Here is a 17772-nt window from a genome sequence, read left to right as displayed (position 1 = left end):
CATTAACGTCTCCTTCCCCTACCCTGTCTAGGGATTGAGAGCTCAGATAAGGCATTTTTTATTATAAGTAGTTTCCAACCTAAGATGTTAATGTCTATTTGCAATCTGTCACTTGTAGACTTGGTATGACTTGTTACACAAGCTGGTTTACATGAGAAGCAGACTGACCAGAATATTTCATAAATGTAATGGTCATTTGAAACTATGTTGCCTGGTGGAGTCTGAGTTTAATTACCCCATACTCCAGCAGTCCTTTAAGGGACTCTCTCAGGATATTTTAAATAATTTTAAACTCCTTTTAGCTTGGGCCTAGATTGCTCACAGTGCTTAGGACCTTATTGCTTAGTTAGTATCATCGGAGCCTGTTACTCTTTCTGACAGTGAGCATCAGAAACTGTTCCTTAACGTTTGATATCCCATTGAAGCTGGAATCTGTTATGAACATTTCTTTTTCACCATGGCTCTCATGTTGACTGGTTTATTGTTGGGTGGCTCCTGATCTTGACTGATGGGCCTTTGTTTCAGAGAAGCAATTTTCTTGTACTGGGAGTGGGATAGACTAGATCTCCTAATAGTTCTAACTTTCAATTTAAAGGCTTATTTGCGGATTTTGGAAGAGCAGGGTGGAAGAAATTACATGGACTGTACAAACAGCTAAGAGAGTGTCAAGTAATACACCTAGAAACCTTAATACCTTCAAGTATCTCAGCAGTCCCTTCTTTTTCATAGATATAGTTGTACTCGTCTAATTCCCTATAATTAATCAGTCATATTTTTGTTCTGTGCATTCACCTTCATATTCTAGCATATAACGTGGTTCAGTTATTGTGCTGTTTCTCACTGAAGAATGACATAATCACATTTTAACTATATCGGCTGTATGGTGGCAAGTCCTTGGAAGCATGAATGCAATAGGGTCTTCCAATATTTCAGTACTTCTGAGGAAAACACAAGAGTTTCTGAAAGTTCTTTGCCAACCTTTAGATTCTTTTATTAACGGGTGAATAAGAGGATAATTTGCCATAATTAAGTGCTTTGGAACTATGGTGATGAGCACCATATAAAAACTCACAGAAATAAGCTAGCATTGTATATTATGCAAGAAAACTTTATTTAAAGCAACACTTTAATTTTTAGGCCTCACTTTTTTTAATAAAGCAAACCTTATAATATCCTTTCAGACCTAGTTGCTACTGTCACTGTTTGCCTCACTGTTTCACCCCAATAGTGGATGGATAACCCCATGAGGCTTAAACATATATTCATTTACAAAATAATACCTGTGAGGAGGAATATGTTATGCAGTGATTGTCTTTGTTATCAGAGGTTTTACACAAATTAAAGAAAAATGCTTCATGATAGTTTTGCAACCAAACTGGTAGAATTAAAAAAAGGGTATCGTACCAGATGCACATAGACAATGAGATGGAGACCCCAATCCACTTGCTATATACACAGTAGATTTGATATCTACAAATCTTTTAGTCACGTTGGCATGCAAATAGTTAATAACCACATTATAAAAATTGAAGTCCTAGGAAAGTTGGACAACCTGTGCTCAAAGCAGGAGCCTGAAAGAGGGACTCAATCCTAATTTCAGCTCTAAAGCTAACTTGCACATGGTGCTGAGCAAATCATATAGGGACTCATCCTGCAAGATGTTGAGAACCCAATGAAATTAATGGGAGATGAGAGCTCAGCCAAGCTGAGTGCTGGTGAAGTGTTCTGAAGACAAGAAACATGGAGACAACATATCATGGCCTGGAGAGCTATTAAAGACCAGTTGACAGAGTTTTTATAGCATTTTATAATGCGCATATTCCTGAGCTCTGAAAAGTAACAACCAAATGGGTGAAAATATATAAATATAAGTGTGGTTTCCAGAGATGGATCCTCTCACTGTGGCGTCACTTGATATCTGTGCTTCATGCATGTTACCAGATAGATGTTCATATTCTGGAACGGACTCTCCACTCAGATGACGAAAATCTGTGGCTTGCATTTCCAAACGTACAGAATCAGTTTTAAAAAGGAGAAGCATCAACTTAAGTTCCTAAATTTATTGGACTTTTTCTACTACTAACAGAGAACTACTTTGATATCAATGTGTATTTCATACGTGCCATGTGGGCAGCAAGGAAGAGGATCTAACTCTGCAAATAGTGACACTGTTGGAATCGTCATATTAAAACATGGGTCTCTATTTTACTGATGTAAGAGAAGGAATATATGAATGAAAACAGTATGCTTTTTCTGAAGGTAAGTTACTGTTTATTAGAAGTAAGTCTTATGGGGCTTCATGTATCCTTTCCTATTCTGAGATACATGAAGTATCTTATCATTCAAAATCTTAGCGTAGTGGGTTTTTTGTATTCTGGAAATTCAAGTTCACATGTTTTTTGTCATGTGAACTGGAGAGGTGAATGCTGACAACCCATAAATGTTTTAGTAGTGGAGTGTTGGAACTGACAGTTTCTATTGAGGAGGAATAGACTGACATGTTGAGGCAAAATGATGGCACTGGTACGTATAAGGCATTTGCAGCTTGTTTGAGCATTCCCAATCAAGAAGAAAAAAAATAAGGCTGCATTTTCTGGAGCATGTTCCCAAACTGTGCTATGCGTATGTGATGGGGTTCCCAGGATGCAACCTGGACTGCGGGACCACTGAACCTTCCAAACCCACCAGCCTGGGCTGCCTCTCACATTGTGGTGATGATGTCAAGCTACAAGCCTCTGACAGAAAGAAAAGGAGTACTTGTGGCACCTTAGAGACTAACAAATTTATTTGAGCATAAGCTTTTGTGAGCTACAGCTCACTTCATCGGATGCATTCAGTGAAAAATACAGTGGGGAGATGTATATACAGAGAGAACATGAAACAATGGGTGTTACCATACACACTGTAACCAGAGTGATCACTTAAGGTGAGCTATTACCAGCAGGAGAGCGGGGGGGAAAAAAACCTTTTTGTTTCATGTTCTCAATGTGTATATAAATCTCCTCACTGTATTTTCCACTGAATGCGTCCGATGAAGTGAGCTGTAGCTCATGAAAGCTTATGCTCAAATAAGCGTGTTAGTCTCTAAGGTGCCACAAGTACTCCTGTTCTGTTCTTTTTGCGAATACAGACTAACATGGCTGCTACTCTGAAGCCTCTGACAGGCACTGCACTTACACAGACATCCACAGGCAGGAGTACATCCAACTGAGTTACGTGATTGATCTCCCAGCCACTCATGAACCATCAATAGAGAGGCTTCAGCCAATTCCCCCCCAACTCCAGCTCTACACCCCAGAGCTGTACTATCTTTGCACTGGCCAGTGTAAGCTCACTATCTAGTTGGCCTCTTCATAGGAAAGTAGACATGCACCAGCCATTGTAATTGGAGCTGAGATTCCCATAGCAATTTAACCAAAGCATAAAACTTATTTATTAACTACAGAAAGATGTATAGATTTTAAGTGACTATAAGTAGCAGGCATAGAGATCAAAATTGGTTACCTAAGAAATAAAATATAAACACCAGTCTAAATTCTAACTTTAACAGACTAAGCAAAACTTGAATCAAGCAATCATAAAATTGAAGAACTGGAAGGGATCTTGAGAGGTCCTCTAGTCCAGTCCCCTGCACTCATGGCAGGACTAAGTATTATCTAGACCACCCTTGACAGATTGGAGATTTTTAAGAGCAGATTAGACAATGATGGAGATTCCACAGCATCCCTGGGCAATTTATTCCAGTATTTAACTACCCTGACAGGAATTTTTTTGTAATGTCCAACCTAAACCACCCTTGCTGCAATTTAAGCCTATTGCTTCTTGTCCAAGTCTCAGAGGTTAAGGAGAACAATTTTTCTCCCTTCTTCTTGCAACAACCTTTTATGTACTCGAAAATTTGTCATGTCCCCCCTCAGTCTTCTCTTTTCCAAACTAAAACAAACTCAGTGTTTCACCCTAACAGGTGGTATAAGCAGGTTACAGTTCCTCAATATACAGACTAGACACCCTTCCAGCCTCAGACCACTCTTCCCCAGTTCAAAGACTTTTTCTTTCAGATGTTGAGATTGGGGTTGGGGGGGAAGGGAGGGAGGCCTAGTCGTGATGTCACATCTCTTTTTATACCGTCTTTCAGATGCTAGAAAGGTCATCATTGTGACATAGAGGTCAATCAGCCCGGGGGCAGGTCTTTAGGCACCCAACTCATTGGAGTGGCAAACAGACAGATTTTTGAGCAAGGAAACTGCCTGCTACTGTTTGTTCTACTATGTTCATGGAAACAGGACTTTGTAAATAAACAAGATTACAGCAAAAATATACCTGATTTATATAATCAATTCTTTTTCCTAACAGTAACAACCTTGCAAGGCCCTGAGTTTTGGTTAATCACTTGGGCTAAAGGGGCAGTGCTATTTTCTGGTTGTAAAAAAACTGGCAAGTCTAGAAATTCAGTGAACTCTGAAGAGAAACATAGATGTGCAGTGGAAGGGTTGCATTAGAAAGGCACAATGATGAAAGCTGCAGGAAGTGGCACGGGCCGAGGGATGTACTGGCTGCCACTTCCTGCAGCCCCCATTGGCCGGCACAGTGAACCACGGCCAGTGGGAGCCGCGATCAGCCAAACCCGTGGATGCGGCAGGTAAACAAATCGGCTGGGCCTGCCAGGGGCTTTCCCTGAACAAGCAGCGTCCCAAGTTTGGGAAACAGTGATATATGGTAATTGTAAAGGAGTGGAATAAAGCTACACGTTTAACCTTAAAGTATGATTCTAATCTGAAAAGTGACTCTGTAAATGGCATTGTGGCGTTCCATGTTTGTCTATTAATAGTCTCAAGTAAATATATATTTTCTAGCTCCCAGGTCTCCAAACTTGGTCTGAGATCTGGAGAGTTGAGCTGAGTTTTCTTCTAGTATAGCAGGTTCTGCCGGCCAAAGTATGACTCTGTTCCGTACAATAATAGGGGGCCACATAATGTAAGTGGCCAAGTTTGTGAAGACCTGACACTCAGTTTGCCAGCACATGTGTCTGTCATGCAAGCATTTTTGAATGCCAGACCTAATCCATTCCAAAACTTCAGAGAATGTTCTCTGCATCAATGCAGGAATGGCGGGCGACCCCTAAAAGTGTGTGGGGGGGGCCACCTGTGCCTGATCTGTGGCCCTGCCCCCATGCCTCCCCTTCTCCCTGAGGCTCTGCCCCCCACTGCCTCTTCCACCCAAAACCCCACCTCCTGCTCGCTCCTCTCTGCCCCTCCCCCCATTGCTCACCCTTACCACTGTTAAAAATTGGGATGGCATAGCCCTCATTTTTAAAAGTGATGGGGCCATGGCCCCTGGTACCCCTGCATCAATGGCCAGAACCCTATTGTTTTTAGGAAAAATTGGAAAACCAAAAAGGGAGAAAATGGTGGACACATGAAATTCATGCCAGCTCTTTCACCCAGCCGCTGGCTTGAGCACCTTTGCAATCTATTGGTTGATGGCATACTTTGTCTTCCAGCAGAACACCCAATCTCATCTCTGCTTATCCTACCAATACAGTTTACTGTGTTGACTCCCTGAATGACTTATCTCCCATAATAATGGGGGGAAATGGGGAATTTCAGAGGGCATGGATGGAAAGGGAGAATGGGGACATGCACATAGCCCATGGCATGGAGGAAAGAATGGGGACCCTGGTATGGGGGGAGGGGGAAATTGTGGGGCACCCAGAACACCTGGTGTGGGAGATTGGGGGACCCTGATATAGGAGTGAGGGAATGCCTGCCATGGGAGGGAGGGGTGAATGGGGGAGGGGGAGTGAGAATGAATACTCAGAACAGCTGACATGGCGGGAGAATGGGGGACACACAGAGCCCTCAGTGGGGGAAGATTGGGGGGGAGCTGCTGAAAGTATCTGAAAGAGAGGGGCATGTGAGGGTGGCACAAAGGGAGTTGGGGCTGGGGGGCCGGGGAAGAATGGAGGGATGCAAGATGCCCCTGCAGTAAGCTCAGCCAACAGACGCTACTAAGTGTGTAACCTCCTAGTGTTTAAGCACATGTCAATCTTCAGTGTAGTTATACTCACAAAATGCCTGTAAGGTAGGGAAGTGCTGTTATTCCCATTTTACAGATGGGGAACTGAGGCACAGAGAGACTAAAGGTCTTTCCCAAGGTCACGCAGGAAGTTTGTGGCAAAAGCAGGTCACAGAGTCTCAGGTGAGCACTCTAACTACTGGACCATCCTATGACCTCAGTCACACCTGTGCAAACTTACTGTCTTCAAATTAAGTCCTCTGACATCTGTGGTGTCTGTCTTTAGTGGCTTTGTACATGTGTAATTGTTTGCAAGTAAGTAACCAATACTTCTTATACACAAGAAGGAATAGTATCCTGCTCATACTCTTTGCTGTTATCTCAGCAGTGCTACCAAGAGGAATGCAAGTTTATTTTCTATAGCTCTTACCTGGTATCTCAGCATCCCCCAAACATTAATTAATTATCTTCACAATATCCATGTGAGGTAGGGAAGTAATCCCATTATTGGATGGGAAAACTGAGGCACAGAGTTTGCACAGGAAGACTGAGGCAGAGGTGGCAATAGAATCCAGATGTCCTGAGTATCAGTCTAGTGCCTTAACCAGAAGACCATCTACTGGGTTGATAAGATGATTCCAGATGCAGATAGTGGGCAGCTCTCTGGAGTACAATGGTGGCATTTTTACATAGTCACTCTTTAGGACCACACTTGCCTATTTGATTTTTTTCAAGTGCTTAACTATGCAACCCTAATGTCGCATTAACTAATTTTAAAACATTCTTCAAAATAAGTCCCCAGTTCCATAACATACCAGACAGCCAAAGCCAGTTAGTGCTTTTTATTGTTACCAGTAAACTACATACTTGTAATCTTAATATGCAGTCATTGGTGGAAAAATTGGCCTAGTATCTTAAAATTGCAAACTAAACTTATGCATGTTCCTAGCCTGTGCATGTTATGATATATATGGACGTGTACGAGTTTAGGTGACTGAAGGAATTGCTTACAAATACTTAAAGAACTGCTTTTAAGTCTACCAAACTGATTGGCTTCAATAAGGCCAGTAATTCTAAAGACAGGAACATTTAAAATGTATCTATCAAAATGATTTTGAAAGTTGCACACTATTTGCTGTGAATTAATTTACAATGCATCTCCAAGAATACAGCACATCTTTTAACAAAATTTTCCATCATTCAATATTCAGTAACCGATTTCTGAAGGATTATAACTTTGGTAACGTCAAAGCCATGAACTGCTAATTCTCATTAGGCTCTCCTCATGTTAAGTTTCTAACTGTAGTAGTTTTTGCTATAGTCGTGACTTAAAGAAGTGTCTGTAGAATTTCTTAAATGGGAAAAACTGAGTATTTTTTTACCTTGCCAAACTAAAAACCTACAGAATTTTGCCTAAACTGTTTTTATATATTAAAAAAAAAAAGCTACTTATGGCAGAGAGAGAGCTTGAGAAGTTTCAGCAGCAAAACTGTGCTGTAAAGCTGAGTATGTGCAAAGGGGCATATAATGGAAATGGTATCCTTAGATATAGCAGTTACTGCCAGCCATCCTCTAATAAAAGAAGTGCAGGTTATTTCCTAGTTATTGATGTGCCTCATGCCATTAACCCCACCTTGTCAGTAATCTCCAAGTCCTGTCCTGTGCAATGGTCATGGTTACTTTTCAAAATTTTAACCCCTCTAACAGTTTAATAGGAAATGATTAAGTCTAGTCACTTTTGGTTTTGAGTTTACAATATAGCTTCAGTTCAGCCTCAAAGTAGTAGCTCAGTGCACTCCTCAGTGGAATATGTGGGTTCGGATCCCACGCTTCTTGCTTCGTTGTTCCATGCATGGAGCACCAGCGTGGTGCGATGACATGGGCTTGGGTTCTGAAGTAATACGTAAAGTTGGTGAGCAGCACTAATGCATGACCCAGAAATCTGATCAACTTCATTCATACTCAATTACTACACCTAACTCTAAAAACAGACAGCCTACTGGTAAAAACAGATCAAAACATGCAGGAGCACCAGACTAGCCGACTATTACAGACAGATGCTTAACATACTCCTTCAGTGATTGCACACAAGATGTAGAAGCCAGCAGATATCAGACACATTGAAAATGCCAGTAGGAAAGACTTTAATCAGTGTGACAGGAGCAACTGAAACGCAGACATTTTCTACTTCTCTCTACCAAACAAAAAGAGAGGAGAGACTTGTTCTCATGATCAAAAAGTAGCATTGCCTACTAAAGTGGCAAAGGGAAGAAACCGCTGGAAGAAATAACAGTTCCACAAAGTATGGCAGCCTGTGCTATCAAATTATATATTAACAATAATGCAAAATGGACACACTTTGTAAATCTCATCTACTCAATTACTACTGTTAGACCTACTATTTACATAGATACTTAGTGTACTGGCTGGCAGTACTTCTCATACTAATAGTAACAGAAATTATATTAACTGACTCTGAAGCCAGATCTATGGCACCCTCCCAGCTGGTGTCATAAAGCCTTTACAGAAAGAGGTAGGAAGCTTATAAAGCATTGGAAGGGAATTAGGCCTTCATGAGAGCGCAGAAGTGATCTTCATTCATAGTTGCCAAGGTCTTTGATCCATGTATTATCTCTATATGCATCTCCATCTTGGAGGAGCTCAGCAAAAGAGAATTATATTCCAAGGGGTAGAGCTGGCTGGCTGCTCTGTGGGGATGAAATCTGATGCCTCTTAGAGGTAAGGGCTGTGAGCGTATCCTAGCCACTTGTGAGGAACAGTGCATGTTTGTCCTCCTTCTGTGCCTATTAAGTCATTCAGCGGGACAAGACTGTTTTAATAGTGTAACACTTTTCTTTTTGATCACTCAGAAGATTTATTGGTGGCTTTGTGAACAAGGGAAGGAAAACTTTTAGCAGCCTATAGCCTTTGTTCATGTCAATGTGCAACGTGAAATTAAGGCACGGGAAGAGAATCAAAAGATTTGGATCAAAAATGTGTTTTAAATTACTAAGGCATAAAGAGGCATGAAAAATCTGCCACATGCTTGTTGGAATTTTCAGATGTGTACTCTGTCAGTGTCTCTTCTGTGAATTGATCTGAGTCAAGAAGGATACCTTTGGGTTTTTTGGAATTGAAGGGAACACTGAATTCAGCTCCATCTTACAATTGCTGGTGCTATTCTATCTGTGCAGAACTCTGCTCCCATAATATATGTAGTTTTGAGATAAACTGGTGAAGATTAATTGGACTATCTTGTAGCCAGCAAAATGATCCCATACAGCAGTATGTTTGTTTGCTAGTTCACACTTTATGGCTATGACTGAGGGTATGTCCACACTGCTGTCAAAAGTCTGATTGCAGCACATATAGACCTACTCAGGCTAGCTTTCATCAAAGCCACCTTCAGTAACAATAGCAATGAAACCACGTCAGGACAGGGGATGGCTGCTCAAGGATGTAACCAGGGTACCTTGGCAAGCCGGTGTAGCCAATGCAGCTGCACATGCTGCTGCAGCTTCACTGCTATTGTTACTTGAGCTAGCTAATTACAGTAGAACCTCAGAGTTACGATCACCTCGCGAATGGAGGTCATTCAGAACTCTGAAATGTTTGTAACTCTGAACAAAACGTTATGGCTGTTCTTTCAAAAGTTTACAGTTGAACAGTAACTTAATACAGCTTTGAAACTTTACGATGCAGAACAAAAATGCTGCTTTTAACCATCTTAATTTAAATGAAACAAGCACAGAAACAGTTTCCTGACCTTGTCAAATCTTTTTTTTTTAATTTCCCTTTATTTTTTTAGTAGTTTCCATTTAACACAGTACTGTATTTGTATTTTTGGTTCTGCTGTTGCTGATTGTATACTTCTGTTTCCAAATGACGTGCGTAGCTGACCGGTCAGTTCGTAACTCTGGTGTTTGTGACTCTGAGGTTCTACTGTAGATCACAACTAGTTTAGGTATGTCTACACATGCCGCAATCACATCTTTTTGTTGCAGTGAGACATACCCTGAATTTATCCATTTATGCAACCTGTTGTGGCTGGGGTAGTCATTCATTCATTGTGCAAACAGTGACTGTCAGACACTTTTGGCCCCTTTAAAATTCCCTTCCAATTGCTCAAAATTGTTTTTATATCCTGTTTTCTTTTTGGAAAAAGTGGTGAAGACATTCAAAGCCAGGAGAGGAAAGTTTCTAGCATGCATAGCTCCTGTCTTTCGCGTTATAATTTGTTGTAAGGATTGCATCATGTAGCATTAAATTCCCAGTGCTTGAAGAAAAAAAAAAATCTGCTTAATAGGATGGGAAGCGTCCAGTCCACTGAGGCACAGAAGCAGAACACACGGATCGAAACTCAAAAGAAAATACCTATCCCTGAGTCATTAAATTCTTAAATACATGCCCAAGTGTAAAAGGTGCCACCTGATTCAGATTGCATCAACAGTAGAGCTAGGGGATTTTTTTTTTTTTTTTTTTTTTTTTTTTTGAAAAATAGCTTATTTTCTGAAAAATGCAGTTTTGGTTGACTTGAAATTATTCAGGAATTCATTGCCATTCGTAGTCATTCATGATGACAATGAATAGTCATTGGGCCAGGAAAGAGTGAGAAGTGACTCTGTAGCCTAGTGGTAGGGCACTCCTCTGGGAGACCCAAGTTTAAGACCCTGCTCCAGTGACTAACTATTGATGCAACATGGAATTGCTTCAACAGAAGAGAGAGGCACCTTCCCTTCTCTGTCTTTTCTGTTTTATGAACACAGGTCTTGTCTATATGAATGGTTAGTGCATGGCAAGCAGGGGTGTAAACTTACCTCACATTAGCCTGATGCATACAAACAGTCCACACTAAAAGTTCCCTAGTGCATTTTGATCTACCCTGCTTTGAAATGGGAATAGATCAAAGCACACTAGTGCATGGTCATATGGACAGTTAGTGCGCAGCAGGCTAGTGTGAGGTAAACTTATACCCCAGCTTCCATGCACTAACTGGTCATATAGACAAGCCCTTGTGGTCCTTTACTTTTGTTAAAATGCCCAAAATTGAAACATGATTTTGAGTTTGGTCGAACAAAGTATTCTGTTTGGCTCCTCTGTGTTTTCCGACTCTTCAGTTGGCTGAAAAAAATTGGAAAACGTTGGTTTTGGTTCAACACAAAGTTAAACATTTTTTTCATTTTTGTTTTTTTGGAATGCTACTGAACCAAAAAGTCCATTATTCACCCAGCTTTGGTTAACAGCATTCTGCATAACCTCTCCTCTCAGCCCCCTAATGGACAGCTGTGGAACACAGCAATGTAGTGAAATGTAGGGAATATAGACCCACGAGGTACTGTATATAGTTTTGTTTTGTTTTTTTTTAAGTGGGTCATAGCCAGGAAGATCAGTTTGGTGGAATGCTCATAAATTTACTGTGATTATGTTCTTGCTTAGAAAAGCCTGGCAAAATTAAGGGGCAGAAATATGACCTGCGATTATGAATAAACTCTGAATGTGGTGGTGCAAGAGACCTAACAGATTTCCTACCATCTAGGAGGCACATATGACTGTTGTGCAGTTATACCAGACACTGTGCTATTGTGTGAACTCAGCTGAATTAGGGTATTGTGAGGAAGGGTTTCTCCTCTTGTTTCATTTTTAGAACAGACATGGTTGTTGCATCGCTGCATATCCCATATAGACAAAGACCATTCATTATTTTTTCCTATTTCCTTGCTGAGCTAATTGTTGTCATGTTTTCCTTCTAGTACCAAATTTCTGTAAGGAATACTTCATTCCGGCAACCAGGGAAAGTGCTTGGATGCTCAAAGTAAGTGTTTTATTTCTCTCCGTAGCGTGATAAAATGTACAGTATGTTCTGACTGACATTAAAAGTAATGAGGTATTGCTTTGATTTTGTTTATATTTTTAAAGAGCAAGTCAACAGTTGGGTGACATTCAGTATACAGTAGTTACTGAGTTTCCTTTGCAGCAAGACCTAGCATACAAAAATAAATAGGTACAAGTCAGAACAAGTTGCCTTTGTAAATGGTAGTATCCATGCAATACAAATTAATTGTAATAAATTCACAGCTAGCAGCACCAATGACAACTGCTTCCAGAAGAAATATTGCAAATGTGAATAAAGGGCGGGGGGGCATCAATAAAGAGGGAAGCCAAAGGTGGGAGAGGAATCTCTTTCTCTCCCTATCTTTCCTTTTCTCTCTCTCTCTCTCTCTCTCTCTCTCCCCCCCCCCCCCCCCCCCCTCTTTCTTGTCTCTTGTCCTTCTCTCCTGCTTCAGGAACTCTGGTGGAAAACTGTCTTATGCTCTCTCTTCAATGCTCCATTTTACTTCATTGAGTTAGCAGCTCTACCAGTGAAATAATACAGCTTTTCCAATTTTAACTGGGGGAAAAAAGAGCTAGACCAAATGCTACTGTACATGATTAATACATATCTGATAAGGAACATCTCTTTGTAAATTTTCAGTTAGTTGTGTATTGGACACTAGGTTAATCTATCCAGCCTCCAATTTGTCATATTGCAATTTGCACAGTCATAATTTGGCTCACCTGTAGGAACAGCAGAGAACAATGATACAATTAGAGGTAGGTCCACAAGATGGCAATGTTTTGAAAGTCTTTAAAATGATCACTTGAACTGTGGTTGATAAAAGAAACATTGTCACATATTAACTGTCTTTTTGTATCATGGTTGCCAAGTGTCTGTCTTGTTACACAGCCTGAATTCTAAACTTTCCCCAAAAGGAAGACTAGAATACAATATTATAGTCTTTTTTTTAAATAAAAACACCTTCTAGCATGTGGTGTGGAGCTGTCAAAAGTATATGCACACATGCAGTCTCTCTTGGTAAGGTACAGAGTACAGTTCACTGTATGGCATATCTTATAACACATTATATTTTATGTAGTTGTGCACTTAACATATAAATAAAATGACATATCCCTGCTCAGAAACTTTTAGTTTAGAACCCTCCTGCCAATGCTTGAAAGTCTGTCAATGTTACCATTTATAAAGTCTGACTTTGATGGGGGCATAAGGCATGTCTCATTTGCTAGAATATTTTATTTATGTTGTATATTTTAGCAAAGATGAGCCATATTTTTCCTGTACTCTCTAATCAATGTTAAGGCTTTTTTCACAAGGGAACTAGGGAGATCGGTCAACTGTTGATTAAGGGTTTTGAATATCTTGAAACTGCTCAGACATATTTGTAAAAAGGTGCTACAAATGCACAGTTGGTGGGTTTTTAGCTCAAATCAACAGGAGGGGAGACCTGAATATTTGCAGAGAATTGGGATCTGTTGAGAGGTTTAGGTTAGAACAGTTCCTAGGAGATGAAGAATTGGAACTGAACCTTGTTTGACGGGGGTCTGGGGAGAGGGAGCAGTTAAAAGAGAAGACTGAAACCGTGATGGGGAGAGCTGTAAGGGGATAACTGCAGACTTTAGAAGCTATGAGAATGAAGTGATGAGAGCTGAAAGAATTTGAGGAACCAGAAGATATATGCAGTATATTTAAGCTGGGAGTTTTCATATTAAGGACAGTGGATAATTGCTATAGCACAAGAGAAGCTGAAAGAGGCCTGGAATGAGTCAAAGATGAAACAAAGGATCTGGGCCCCATGAAGAAGCTGAGAAACTCAAAGCTGTAGGAATTCTAATGGATTTCCTCCACTTGCACCTTGTTTTTAACAGTGGTCGGACTGCACCAGTGGAAGTGCCTAACGTAGAGTGGCCATGTCCTTTTAATCATGTATTTTCTAACCCTGCTCAAAATATGTCTGGATGATACTGTTAAAACACTCTCAGCTGCAATCAATCTGATTATACTAGTATTCCCATAGATGGTTGTGAAACAGTAGGCAATCTGAAGAAAACTACTAGTGTAGAGGCAACAGAGATATATAGTCTACTTTACAAAAGTCTCCTTGTGACTACACATTGCCTAATAAAACTTATCTTGGACATACAGATTTCCTGGAGTGAATAGTCCCACCCTCAGACCAACAGGCGGCTTTCCAGAGTATTCCCTCTGGTCTGCTGCCTACTCTGTAGTCTTTCCTCCCAAAATCCGTGGAACTTTGTAGAACGCTGAATATCAAAATAAAGTCCCAGCTGCCAGCTTTTTAATACCAGAGGTTTATCATACTGCTATAAAGATAGCTGCACTATAGCCGAACATTGACCGAATCCAGGTTTCACATATCAATATGCAATGGAATTTTGATGCACTTTCATGCTTTCTTTGACAACTCAGTGGTGGTTTGTGGGTTTTTGTTTAATTGTTAAAGTTGTAGGGATAGCCATATAGGGAAGGAAGTTCAACTATCCAGGCAGTTTTACAACTTTCATTTAGAATACTCCCCCAGGATATGTAGCAAGTTTTCATTGGCAGTTAAACATACAATGCATTAAGCAAGGAATTTTAAAAGAACAGATTTAGAATGCATCCTAACAACAAAAAACATTGCTGTTTCTATGGTGCTTTGGAGTCCATGTTTACTTGCAGTTATTCAGTATTTTCTGGCTAGCAGTACAAGCAGCCAAAAGCATCTAATCCAGTGTGGATTAGAAAACAGAATTTGTTCAGGAAAGGAACACAATAAAACAACTTCAATATCCTGGCAGGTTTTCTTTGCTTCACTAAAGCTAAAACTTTCTAAATCTACTTGATAAGAGGCTTTCATTATTTGCTCTGCTTCTTGCATGTAGAAAAGATATGCTTAGTTACTTGAAAGCAGGAAGAGTAAAGGAACACTGTCTTTCCTTCCAGGCGGGGGAAAAAGTTCCTCTGCTTCTTTTGCATCTTCATTATTAGCCAGAGGGGGTCACTAAAACAAGTCACTTTAATCCTTTGGCTGAATGCATTGCTTTCACAGCATTTCCATCCTGTGGAAAGTGAATGGGTCTTCCAAAAGTCAGTGTAGGGTAACATCCTATGACAGTCACAACTGCATGAAGACACAATTGTTTTATGGTCAATTTTGATTTAACATGAGAAGAGAGCTGTAGTTTGGATCTAAATTTTGAACCTGAAAGACAAAGTTAACTTGAATGGAATGTTTGTTTATGGCTTCATGCTAACCAGTGTTCTTTCCTTGCCTTACTTAGTAATTGAACAAACTAAATATCCTTTTATGGTCTTGTCTGAAAATGTTCTGAACCATAGGGTGACTTTTTTTTCCCCCCACTGTCCTACTACCAGGAATTATCCCACAGGAGTTCATCAATGCAACTGACTCATTTAAAAAAAACACCACAGTATTTTTTAAAAAAATGCAACATATGTAAGGTTTTGTTCAAAGTTAATGACAGTCCATTCCAATGGCCAAGCTATCAATGTTAACTATAACTCATAACTATTAAATATATGGGTTTTTGTTACTTTGCATTAAATAAAATCAGCACATAATTTTCTAACGTCATGAGCAAAATATATTATTGTAATATCTTTGCTATATTTTTGTTTAAAATACTTAAAAGGCAGGCTTTTTACAATAGAGCAACTTAACTTCATAGTAATAAGACCCATTTCAGCTTACTGAATTTTGTTACTTAGTTGCTATTCAAAAATATGCATAAAATAAATGGAAAATAAAGTTAGGATTATATCATTTTATGGGCTTTTGGTAAATGGATGCCAGATTCTAGTTCGTGTATAGTGTATTGCATTTTGTCCATTTCAACAATTTATTAGTGTATTAAAGATACTTCAAGCAATGACTAAGCGCTCTTGCAGTCTGAGCAGAGAAATCCTAGATTGCTCTGCTTCTGTGATTCAGCAGTTTAAGAAACCCAACCTGCTTTCCAGAGCCGGCTCACTGGAAATATTTGTGACTCAATATGACACACTCAGATTTTGCAGAAACAAATTTTCATTTTAGAAAAAGTTTCTACCTGTTAGGGCTGTAAAGAGAACCTTCCAAATGTGAGCAGAGTATAATCCAATGCAATGTTGTCTTCCTCGGTCTGCAGGCAGCCTGAAACAAGACAGGGGTATTATTTTCCCCAAACTAACCCCATTAATCTTACTAGACCAGTGGTGGGCAACCTGCGGCCTGCAAGCTACACATGGCCTGCCAGGGTAATCCACTGGCGGGCCCGCAAGACAGTTTTACACTGACTGTCTGCAAGCACGGTCGCCAGCAGCTCCCAGTGGCTGCAGTTCACCATTCCCAGCCAATGAGAGCCACGGGAAGCAGCAGCCAGCACGTCCCTGTGGCCCGCGCTACTTCCATTGGCCAAGAACGGCGAATCATGGCCACCGGGAGCTGCAGGCAGCCATGCCTGTTGATGGTCAGTGTAATCAAACTGTCTCACGACCTGCCAGCGGATTACCCTGATGGGCTGCAGGTTGCCCAATACTGTACTAAAGTGTAAAAACCATATTGGTGATACTTAAAATATCATCAACTATTTAATTGTTGATCATTTTAGCAGATGGAAAGGGGTGGGAGTAAAGTGATGGGTAATTACTGGGAGCTGCTGCAGGGAAGGATATGCAGAGGGAAGAAAGAAAGGACACAGGGAATAGGAAGAGAAATGAAAGAAACATGGGGAAGGAAGAGAAACAAAGGGCTGAAATAGCAGTGGTCCTAAACGTCAGCATATTTTCCCCCTAAGTGATGTTGATGAGTGTGACAAAGACCTGGACATGTAACTAAGAATTTAGCTGCTGTATAAGGGCTATCTTCTGTTCCTCCCTTTGAGCAAATTTCTCATTGACATCTGTGGGAGATCAGGTGTGGAATGAAGGAAGCACATAGTCCTATATGTGTGTCCCTGCCATAGGACCATAATTAGAAATGGAGTTCAATCCTCTCCACAGAATGTTTGACAGCCTGCTTTAGTCATAATCTTTCTTACATGAATTCTTTAAGAAATGTAGTGGGAGCATCAGATAGAGGGTCTTCTAAAGTACAGTAAAAAGAACGAGGAGTACTTGTGGCACCTTAGACTAACAAATTTATTTGAGCATAAGCTTTCGTGGGCTAAAACCCACTTCATCGGATGCATGCAGTGGAAAATACAGTAGGAAGATAGATAATCTATCTATACACACAGAGAACATGCCCTTCACATTTCCAGTTTTGCCTTGCAAGTAGATAACATTACCACACTGTAACTGAAGCCTATACTAAGAATGGAGAATGCCTAGGGAATAGCATGAACACTGAGGGAACAGTATTTAATTGCATCAGGCAACTGAATATTAAGCACATCCGTGTTGCCAGTCCCACACATTCAGAAATCATGATTCAGGCCCCCCATACCATGAGAGTGACTGACTTAAAAATTGAAATAATATAAGGACTAGATGATCTCCTGAGGTCCCTTCCAACCCTGATATTCTGTGATTCTGTGAAATGCCTTTTGGGATCTTTTTATTTGACTTTCGGAATCGCTTGTGTCCACACTGTTCTCTGCAAGCAGGAGGGCTAGCAGCTTGTTTTTATTAAATGAAAGGTAGATTCTCATGTAATTACATCATTCCAGGAGCTGGGGGCTTGAGGAAAATCACCAATTTTATGAGACTCACAATAAAATCTCAAGTGTTGGGATCACAGGGGTCAGGTGGATGTGAAAAATTTCTCACCTAATGTTAACTCTAAATGTTGTTGTCTTGTATAAAAAGTTAGATGCTGTGTATAATAATGACCTGCTCAGCCTACATAGAGTTGTTCTGTCATAACTAATAGTGTGACTAAGCCACTATCATGTGGGCTACAATTTTTATTACAATAGAAGATG

General features: G+C 40.3%; 1 protein-coding gene across 2 annotated transcripts in view; it reads left to right on the top strand.

Annotated features, from left to right (window-relative positions):
• The window catches only part of MAPRE2 (microtubule associated protein RP/EB family member 2), a 155409-nt gene that overhangs the window by 23472 nt on the left and 114165 nt on the right, over positions 1-17772 (top strand). For both annotated transcript variants that reach the window (XM_027821252.3, XM_043539651.1), the window contains exon 2: positions 11766-11827. Coding sequence is in view for 1 of the 2 variants with exons in the window: in XM_043539651.1 (XP_043395586.1) it covers positions 11766-11827 (62 nt within the window). In the remaining variant the exon portion in view is untranslated. The remainder of the gene's footprint in view (positions 1-11765; positions 11828-17772) is intronic.

This window comes from Chelonia mydas, chromosome 2 (assembly GCF_015237465.2).
Source record: "Chelonia mydas isolate rCheMyd1 chromosome 2, rCheMyd1.pri.v2, whole genome shotgun sequence".
Taxonomy (NCBI): Eukaryota; Metazoa; Chordata; order Testudines; family Cheloniidae; genus Chelonia; species Chelonia mydas.
Note: the sequence above shows the minus strand (reverse complement) of the source record. Positions and strands in the feature narration are given on the sequence as shown.